Source organism: Contarinia nasturtii, unplaced genomic scaffold (assembly GCF_009176525.2).
Source record: "Contarinia nasturtii isolate CC-2019 unplaced genomic scaffold, AAFC_CNas_1.1 Cnas_scaffold_220, whole genome shotgun sequence".
Taxonomy (NCBI): domain Eukaryota; kingdom Metazoa; phylum Arthropoda; class Insecta; order Diptera; family Cecidomyiidae; genus Contarinia; species Contarinia nasturtii.
The window spans coordinates 1,760,842-1,770,548 of record NW_022197577.1 but is presented as its reverse complement, the minus strand read 5'-3'; the positions used below and the strand labels follow the sequence as shown (position 1 = coordinate 1,770,548).

The 9,707-nt window shown below is 30.5% G+C and overlaps 2 protein-coding genes and 1 long non-coding RNA gene across 5 annotated transcripts; 1 reads left to right on the top strand and 2 right to left on the bottom strand.

Moving 5' to 3' along the window:
* The first annotated feature begins 1,634 nt into the window (after window positions 1–1,634).
* LOC116337248 lies at window positions 1,635–2,186 on the top strand. Its single transcript, XR_004200791.1, has 2 exons — window positions 1,635–1,884; window positions 2,037–2,186. It is a non-coding gene; the product is annotated as an uncharacterized LOC116337248 (long non-coding RNA).
* A 2,735-nt stretch (window positions 2,187–4,921) lies between these two features.
* LOC116337094 lies at window positions 4,922–6,818 on the bottom strand. Of its 3 annotated transcripts, none has more exons than XM_031761408.1 (6): window positions 6,674–6,818; window positions 6,548–6,614; window positions 6,259–6,482; window positions 5,982–6,174; window positions 5,704–5,919; window positions 4,922–5,630 (listed from the first exon to the last, which is right to left on the bottom strand). In XM_031761408.1, the coding sequence occupies exons 1-6, from the start codon at window positions 6,791–6,793 to the stop codon at window positions 5,278–5,280; spliced, it is 1,173 nt and encodes a 390-aa protein (XP_031617268.1). In that variant the 5' UTR covers window positions 6,794–6,818; the 3' UTR covers window positions 4,922–5,277. The 3 variants fall into 3 exon arrangements, with proteins under 3 accessions (XP_031617268.1, XP_031617270.1, XP_031617269.1); XM_031761410.1 differs by having other exon boundaries at window positions 4,922–5,625; XM_031761409.1 differs by having other exon boundaries at window positions 6,259–6,395.
* A 720-nt stretch (window positions 6,819–7,538) lies between these two features.
* LOC116336990 (poly(A) RNA polymerase, mitochondrial-like) lies at window positions 7,539–9,380 on the bottom strand. The gene is made up of 3 exons (XM_031761259.1): window positions 9,178–9,380; window positions 8,274–9,093; window positions 7,539–8,196 (listed from the first exon to the last, which is right to left on the bottom strand). The coding sequence occupies exons 1-3, from the start codon at window positions 9,287–9,289 to the stop codon at window positions 7,578–7,580; spliced, it is 1,551 nt and encodes a 516-aa protein (XP_031617119.1). The 5' UTR covers window positions 9,290–9,380; the 3' UTR covers window positions 7,539–7,577.
* Window positions 9,381–9,707: the final 327 nt, after the last annotated feature.

The window sequence follows — 9,707 nt, the reverse complement described above, 5'->3', positions numbered from 1 at the left end:
AATGTTTTAAGTGAGAGAAAATGAGAACGACTCAAAAATGTAACGATTTTTGCAGTTGTTTGTTGTTTTAATATCGACGTTGATTGATTTGATTCTTCACGTGCACGAATTGCTTGTAATTGTTTCTATTGTCTTTCATTTTTTGTTGGTGGACATTATCCTGATGAATATCTATTATCCATTTATGTTGAGATTTTGAATATCCATACTATGATTTTTGGCCCAAAAAAAAATTTGTGGGGGTAACCCTAATCAGGGACCAGTTCGCGCATATTTCTATGCCTGATAGCTATGCTAAGCATAGCGGAGACGCAAGCTGCAACGCACCCGTTGCCATTCGATTCGAGCTATATTGTATGCGTACGTCTCTCAATGCACGGTCGCCTGCATACATGTTCGTTGTATTGTTCATATAGAGTGAACGGCGATGCGTCGGTTGCGTTTGCGGCTATGCTTGGCATATCTATGCTACCTAGCGTATTTAGGCAAGCATAGAAATATGCGCGAACCGGTCCCTGACCCTAATATGCATTGGAATTTCTTCAATTGTTCAGAATATTATGTTGTGGAAAAAAATAATAAGTTTGACGGTATTATGACACCATAAAAGACAATGGCTCCCATACAAAAATTCATGTTGTGGATTACAGTGCGGAAAAGTTTGTCCTATTTTTCTGGCTATGGCGAAATAAATTCAAAATTCATCTTATTACACATAATAAATCCGTTTAAATTCATTTTATTTGAAAAACTGTTTTTGTATGATTTACACAATTTTTGTTTGTATAAATCTCTTTTGTGTAGTCTAGATAGAATTAACTGACTGTTTATGTTAATATTAAATTATGGAAGTTTTGTTTATGTGACACTTTCAATTCGATCAGCGTTTTTGCACTGATTGCAAGTACCCACAGAAACGATACAACATTCGGCTGGCTTTATAATGAACATGAAAATATGATTATTCAATTTTACAAACAACAATTTTGTTTTGATTTATTCTGTGATGAACAGAGCAAATCTTAATTGAATTTAATGGCTGAAATTTTGATGGACGATTCGAAAATAAATAGACTTTAATTTATAAATCGGTACATAAAAGTGTTGTAATGCATGTCAAATTGTGAACTTTGGCACCACAAATTTTGCTCTTAAAAGTTATTTACATGAGAAATGTGAAACAACTGTGTTGTTATCTAAATTTTAATTAGAATTCGAATGCTCATTAAAACTTGATCATCGAAACTTCGGATAAAAGTTTTTTTGACCCCGATACGTCTATTACACTCAACTTACATTAAGCAATGAAAATAATAATTTACGTGTAGAAAAAATGGAATAATGGGAAATAAATACTTTTGGAAAGAAAAGAATCATTCTCGAAGAATTGAAGCAAACAAAACATATGCAATTCAGTCAATTTGATTTGCACGCAAAATTTCTTTTATGAACATAACCAAGTACGAAAACCATTGTGTAAATAATTATAATATCAATTTCGCAGTATTGAATTCCCGAATAAGTATAAACTTGTTTTGATAAGCTGTGAATTAGCAATCGCCATTGCGTTTCCGAATATAAGTGAAATGAGTGTTTTTTTTGTTTTAAATTTGCTTCAACAAGCATTTATGGTCATTCCATCGCCTATAAAAGGGATTCAAATCGATCGTACTGCACATTCGAGTTCGACGGTTGACAAGATTCAAATCAAACTACTTCGAAGCAAATTATTTTCTGGACAGAAAAAAAACTACGACGAAAGCGATGAATGTTCACGCATACTACGAATGCCACTGCGGCAAGAAGTACGACACAATTAACCACGAGAAAGGTCAAAATCGCCCGTGCCCAAGTTGCAATGCAAACAACTCTCCTACTCGTGAAGTAAGTTGAATAAATTGATTGAAAAAAAATGACAATCGAAGTTATTCTTTTAGTTCTAAAAAAAATAAATTTTAACTAAAAAAAAATCACTAAGCCAAGTTTAACATTAACTGAATTTTCTTAACCCTTTATAAAAAAATTTTCGTTTACAGGTAGTGTCCGATGATAGTACCGTCAGAAACTAATCATCAAATCAACTTAATTGAAATCATTTATGAATTATTTCAATTTTACAACACTGTTTTGTCAACAATATGATATTCAATAAAATTTAATATCTTTTGGCAAAACGCCAGCGAAAAGCCTTCTCTTTTCATTGTGTAGTGCTATAAGTGTTTGTGTGTGGTTCTTTCTCCACAGGTTTTCTAATTCAGACTTTCTTTTGTTATCGTGCTTGAACAATCGTAAGTAGAGACATTTCTTCCTTGGTTTAAATACGAAGTTAGGTGGTATGGCATACAGAAAAAAATAGATAGAGTATAAATTTCGGTAAACTATTAAAAGTTTTTCGGTAAAAATATAATCCAAATTATATACTATAGTATTTACCGAAAACTTAAAAAAAATTAAATTCTACCCAATTTGTTTTAGTTCTTGACACTACGATTTATCTATAATGTGAGCCAATTCTAAATTTTGATACTTTGTTATCTTCTCTGATTTACTTTTATATTCGATGATTGAGCAGTAAACATTGATTACTATTGCTTTCAGAAAAAATACACTTTTCAGAATGCTTGTTGATAAAAATCTTCACTAATTCTTGCTGATGATATTAAATTCAAATAAAATGTTTTAAGAAAAATAACCCTAAGTATTCTAGACTTTGCATGCAAGAACTTCAATTCATTTAGCAGTACATTTAAATAAAATTCAGTTATTTATTTCCAGTTGGAAAGATAAACTCGCATGAAGTGAGTAGTTGACAGAAATAAAAAGTTTAATAAAAACACTAATAAAAAATGAATTTCCAATGAATTCAATTGAATTGAAGAGTTTTCAATCCTTTTTTGATGATTTTGGGTTGCTGTGGAAATAAATTTTTGATAATAAAGGAAATACACAATCTAATAAAAGAAGTCAAAGTCAAAGTAAAATTGTCAATTATATTTTATTCCATTCTTTGATCAAATGTAATGTGAATATAAATGTTGTATCGATTTTCTGAAGCGGCTGCTTCACCATAACCTCTATTTTATGTAAAGAACGTCTGAAAATAGAGAAAACAAAATAAGTATTAGAACTGAGTCTTATTTAAATTAAATAAAACGATTTCAGTTAGTTTGTTGGAACTTAAAACTGAATAAATAAAACGAAATTGGCTCAAAAATAATTTACCTCTCTATATGGTGCATTTATTTTGCCACATATTGGACAAGCGCTTGGCTGCATATAACAATACGAAACGAACGAATGAATTTTTTCGTATTGTCTGGATTCAGTCGAAAGATGACTGAAATCGTTACATCTGTAATATGCCCTTACATAAACAGGCATCGCATTTAGTATCTATGAATTTTGCTTCGAAGTAAAAAGGTAAATGTTGCTTCAAGAACTTCACAACTGAAAATACGTGCTGAAAATTTTGAATGTACTAAGTTCAATCGATTCGATAAAAAGTAAACAAATTAATCAGCATATACTTGTTTAAATAAAATACTTTCATTGTATACACTTTACTATACAATAAACTTTATTGAAATCATTTGTTTAAGTTCATTTTCATTGGCTAAACATTCAAAAAAATGTTCTTGAATTTTTGTATAAAACAAATGTCGTTTTTTGAAAACATTAACTTTTATATAATTTCTTAATGCGAATATTCAACTATTTTTCATTCCTATTTCCAGTGATTGAGGAGATGATTGTCATATTACATAATATAGATCCTATCCTAAAATTAAAATGTTGAAAAAATTGAATCCTAGCAGATATTTATTGCTTGAGAAATAAATGTTGAATATAATAAATTAATGTCGATGTAGCCAGCTTTATTTTCAATTAAGTTGATTGTACCACATACTGGGCATGCACATTCCGGTCTTGTAGGAACATCAATGATTGCATCGTACCTCTTCGAGCGGCCTTGTGGATGATAGGTCTCGCAAAAGTAATATCCTTTTAAAATATATGCGCTCATTTTTTTCTAATAAATTATCAAAAAACCTTTGTTGTAACGTCAATCGAACCATATTCATTTGAATTTTCATTTTGACGATCTCCGAACAGTATATTCAATTTGTAAAAAATCGAGTAAGATACAACAAAAACAGTTGACAGAGCAGAATCTTTTCGATTAAAAAATTGTTCTTCTTTTAATAATATCATTTTTTGTTTATCAGTCGAATCTTTCTTTAAACAAAGTGGAAATCAATATCACATTCCGGCAAACAGTTATAATTATACACAAATGAAAGATAAACAGCCAATTTGCTCTGTACAAATTGGCGATAAGTTAGTAATTATTTTATTCATATAAATAGAACGTCTGACAAAACATTGTTAATTCTGAATTGATGATGATTTTTTTTGCAGGTTATCATCTGTTGGATTCCTTCTATGCTCGACTATTTCCCATTTTTTGTGAAAATGTATTACATTTCAACCAATTTGAATTTGTTGCGTAGAAAAAATTCAACAAAAAACGTTACTTGGTAATAAAACAAATAAAATTTGCTACATGCACTTATTGAATGAAAAATTATGTATTCCGATTGATTTTTTATCACCTTGAACCGAAATTCGAATTTGTCATCTATTGGGGTATGGTCTAATGATATCGTACTAAAGTTTTCGAAAAAAAAAATCGATTTCAATTCAGTGTAATTAATTTCATTTCCAATTACTTTTTAAGAGAAAATGCATTTCAATGGTATTTCTCTTCAAACCATAATCGAAAAAATGTACGATCCAAAATGTGATATTATTTCAAAGGAGCCTTTTCGTTACTCTTCTGAATTAAATATCAATATTAATATTTAATGAAAAATCGGTCATTGAAAGTAAACGTGAATCAAACTAAAGGAAATATACAAAATATTTTCGAATTACAATGAATTTTTTGTATTTTTATTTCGATTTATATCAATAAAATGTAGAAAAAATACACTTCGGTTATTAAACTTATCAATCAAGCAAGAGGCGTTTTACAAAATATATACATATTTGGATGCTTTTAAAAGGGTGCGATAATCCAACTCCAAACCGTATCAATCTATTTCAAAGAGTGAAATAAATCAATTGATATTAGTATTTACGTAAATCGAGTTGTAGTTGTTTGTTAAAACTATTCTTTCATTTATTTTTTTACTCCAATTTTCTTTAAACTTATGTTACTGTCTATTTTATTGCTAAAAATGTTTTTTGATATCTTCGATAGAATCATTCTAGCATTCAAATTACAATGAGCCAGGCAAAAAATATAATAATAAAAATATCCCCTGCGAACTTTTTGTGTCGCCACATCTGAATAGAACACGACAGGATTACTGATGCACACGCAATGTTTAATATTACTTCTGCATGTTTTTTCATTTCGTATAACTCCCAATATTCTATCTCAATAATAAGAGACAGAAAAACCGTAGAAATCATAAGTATATATAATGTATATTTTTGTCTCTCAATGAAAGCGTCTAATTTCTCCTTGACGCAACTACAATTTTTGGGATCGAGAGAATTCTGTTCTACTGTCTTCTCTTTTAATTTGTATGGTTGAGTTTGTATGCTCAAAAACCTTTCCTGCGCTGCACAAGAACAAAAGAAAAACTTTATATAATTAGTAGTTGTTGAACACAGAATAAAATATTTAAAACATACCGAAAGATAAATTGTACATCAAAATTAAAATGATGAAATGTTCGGGAAACTTTTCCAGTGAAATAATGACCGGAACGGTATAAATATTCATTATTAAAATAATATGGACTTTTGGCTGTTGTTGTTTAATATCAATACATCCACATTTTGCCGAGTGTTTGAATTTCATTAAAAATAACGAGATTGGCGAAAAACACGAACCACAATAGCATGAGACTGTATAAATTGAATTTTTTCAATTAGATTTCAGTACAGAATTTTATAGTTAGAATACCTACCAATAATACACAATAAAATCAACCAAATGATAGACATGCCAAATAAAATATTTAGACTGAATTCTTCTAGGATTACTTGATTGAATATAGGGTCATGCCATAAGAAGATATAAATAAAAGCCGATAACATTGGACATATACATGAATGTGAATACATTAGTTTGAGAGATTTGTTGAACTGATTGTGACTACCCTGAAAATTTAAATTTTTGTAAATACAAATTTCACACAAAAAGCATATGGAATATAAATTTTGCAGAAATATTTTCATACTCACTCCATGAATTATCTTATAAATCAACAAAATATGATTTATCGCCTGGAAAGTTGTATGTATGATGACTGGAATAATGATTATTAAGTCTGATATAAATCGATGCAAGCTCGAACATTTCGGCAATGATAACACCAACACTGTTATAGAGAGTGTAATTGATGCTGCCCAAATTATTGACATGGTAATAAAGGACAACATTTTCGACTTAAATGGCACCATGGTTACTAAACATGGAGAAAATCTAAGCATTTTTTTTTTCAGAATAATGGCAAAATATCGTTTCACATACCTGCAATAAGGTTTAATACAAACCATATATTTCCAATCATTTCACAAACCGAATCATTTTCAAATGTCTACAAAAAGATTAGAATTTATTGTTGTGTTCAATAACAAAATATAAGGTTAGCATTACCAAACATCTGAATAAGAAAACAAGGATTCCTAATCTCACAATACTTTCAAATAAACCGCAAATAAAGCCCACCGATATATTTGGTAATTTAAGTATATTTACTTCTCTCAAAAATTTCATTTTGAATCATAAATTGTTACAGCTATGCAACATTAAGCAAATGTTTGGAATGATGCGATTTGACAAATAAAGAAGGACGAATTTATATCCTTGTTTTATTTTCAACACAGATGGCAGTACAGCACAACCAAATGCTTGCAATGCCATCTGGAAGAAACAAGCAAAAAAATCTACCAATTCCATTTTAACGTTTTTCACTTTTTTTACCAAATTTTGGAAATCTTTGCGAACTATCAAAGGATGTTTCGTTGTAATTTATATTGTGCCATAGTTCATCAATTGCTACCTATGTCACACATTATTCAACATGATGACAGACATCCAAGCAGAACAGAGAATGTGCAACATTTCACTGTGTTTGACGGACAACCCATGTTCATGTGTAGAACTTTAAGCTATTCAATTAATTGTATTCTTTTCAGGTGAAATTTTTAAGAAAATAAAAAGATTTCGATAAAAATACGTATCATTAATGCTTTCTTTGGAGTTTGGAGCGAGTTATTATAGATTTGATCTTCATTGCTTTCTGATTAAACTTTACCGTTAAAGACTCTGAATGTTTTTTTAGAATTAAAAGTGATGAATTGAACTCCACTAGTATAAACTATTTCTTGTGATATAAATAATGATTAACTGTTTTATTTTTCCTTTCAAAAGGAAGGATATTTTTTCAGAATCCTTCAATTTAAATGCTGATATTGAATACATTCAGTACAGTATATTTTTCGATGGAAAAGTTCTTTTTAATGAATCGAATTTTAAATTACACAAATTTTTCTAAAACCTATTTTAATTGTCTAAGAATTTCTAATAGTCCCCAATTCTGTTGTGTGCCTGTTGGTTTGGTGTTGCATTGTTGTAACTCTTCTAATGTGTCACGCATTACAATTTGCATCGCATCCCGTTCACGCCTGCTTACACCTTCAGCAAATGAATTGGTCGACGATGGATTAAGAACATTTTCCAAGAATACAGACACTGTCTCTGGCTTAGGTATTATTCCGGTTGTCCTGAGTGTTATCGTTTGTGTGTCAAAATCGAACGACTCGAAGTATTCTAGAAATTGGATGAATAATTCAAGAACTGTGCTTGTGTTTTCCGTTTTAAAATCAATCCGATCGCAATCGAAACCGATAAATGATTTATTAAGATTGTTAATGCTTTCCGATTCGTCGATGCCAAGCTGTTGCAATAAATCGTCAAACGTGGGTATCAATGGATCTTTTAATTGTTTTAAAAAACTTAAACACATGTATGTTAATTGAAAATTTGTGAAATTATCACGATACTTTCGGGTTACTTGAAATTCCCTTGCCCACCAACGTACTAAAAATATAAATGGTGAAATTCGTGGATCCATCAAACCCATTGTGTAAATATACTCTGTCATCGGCAGTCCATCTCTGTAAAATACAAGGAAAACGATTAATATGCCTTAATCGTACAGCGTAAAAAATGGTAAAAATCATTAAAATCTTACGTGTTATCAATAGATATATCTACGCTGCTGTGAATATTTTTATCAAAGTATCTAACGATTGGCACCCGTGCTCCGCTAGCAGATGAAATCTTGTCGGTTCCAGGAAGAAGGGATTCAATCAATGAAGCTATACACTTGACTTGATAACCTTTCACTTTGTCGCGTTTGTCATTTTCAATATTATTTCCTCGGAATTCCAATAATGACTCACTATTTTTATTTGTGCTTTCGCCAACTCGATCGAATCGAAGACACATGTCAAGATCACAACCCAGTCTTCCGAATCCATTTACCGTCGAACCGAATGGATAGAGCTTTGCATTTGGAAAGAAACTTTGTAAGCATTGATTGATCACAACTTGTGCCTGCAATGCGGTGATAAACTTCAATCTGATCGATAAATCGGTGTGACGGGTATGTTTGAAAAGAAGATACACTTGTTCATCAAACGTTGATGCATTTCGTAGAATATTTGCAATGGGAACTTGAACGGCATTCTCAAATTGAAGAGGAGCATCGTGCGATAGAGATGGATTCAATTTGGAATTTCGTACGGTTAGAATCCGATTTGGCCATTTCACTGTATTCACCTGAAATCCACTAAACTGTTGTATTTCTTTGACCGCATCCAATTGATTATATTCCAGTAACATTAAGTTTCGTCCATCCTTCAATGTGTATACGAATGCATTCTTTGTTTCACCAAATTGTTTACAATAATTGTACACTTGGCCACATATATCCTTTGTATTTACTTCGAGTATTACTGAACATAATGCCTCCGATTGACGTCTCGCAATTAAATCGCTGAAATTCTCTCCTGTTTTTTTTTTTGTTTCATAAAACAACAGAATTCATAAGAAACTCATTGAAATATATTCACATTAGAATTTTTTCTACTCACTATTTGAATATGCCTCGTCAATTTTTTTATTTGTCGAAATGGTGGTATATTTTTTAGAAAATATGCCACTGGCATATTGACTGGATCTAAACAATTTGTGTAAATTTAACATTTTAACCAAACAAAATAATTTGGTATTTCGTTATAAAGGCTCATACTTTCATGCACTTTGTCACATTGTAAATATGATTCATCTGTCAAACTATGCGGGTTTTTAAACGTCAGACGGTTGACAGATGTCAGTGGTTTGGCTTTTAAGTATTTTTTTCAGTTCGTTTATTCAAATTTGTGTGCCGAATGTTGGTGAATAAAATGATCAAAAGAGCAATTCATGACTGTCTCACATCTGAGCACGCGCTACTTTTTAAACAGTTGATGCCAAAATTACTGACTTAATGAATGAATTGTAGCGGCGAAAAATAAAAATAAATATTGTTTTCTTTTTAACAAAAAAATGATAATAAGCAAACTACTATACTACCTTGAACAAACTAAATTGCATGAATAATTAAAAATTATGGAAAAATGAA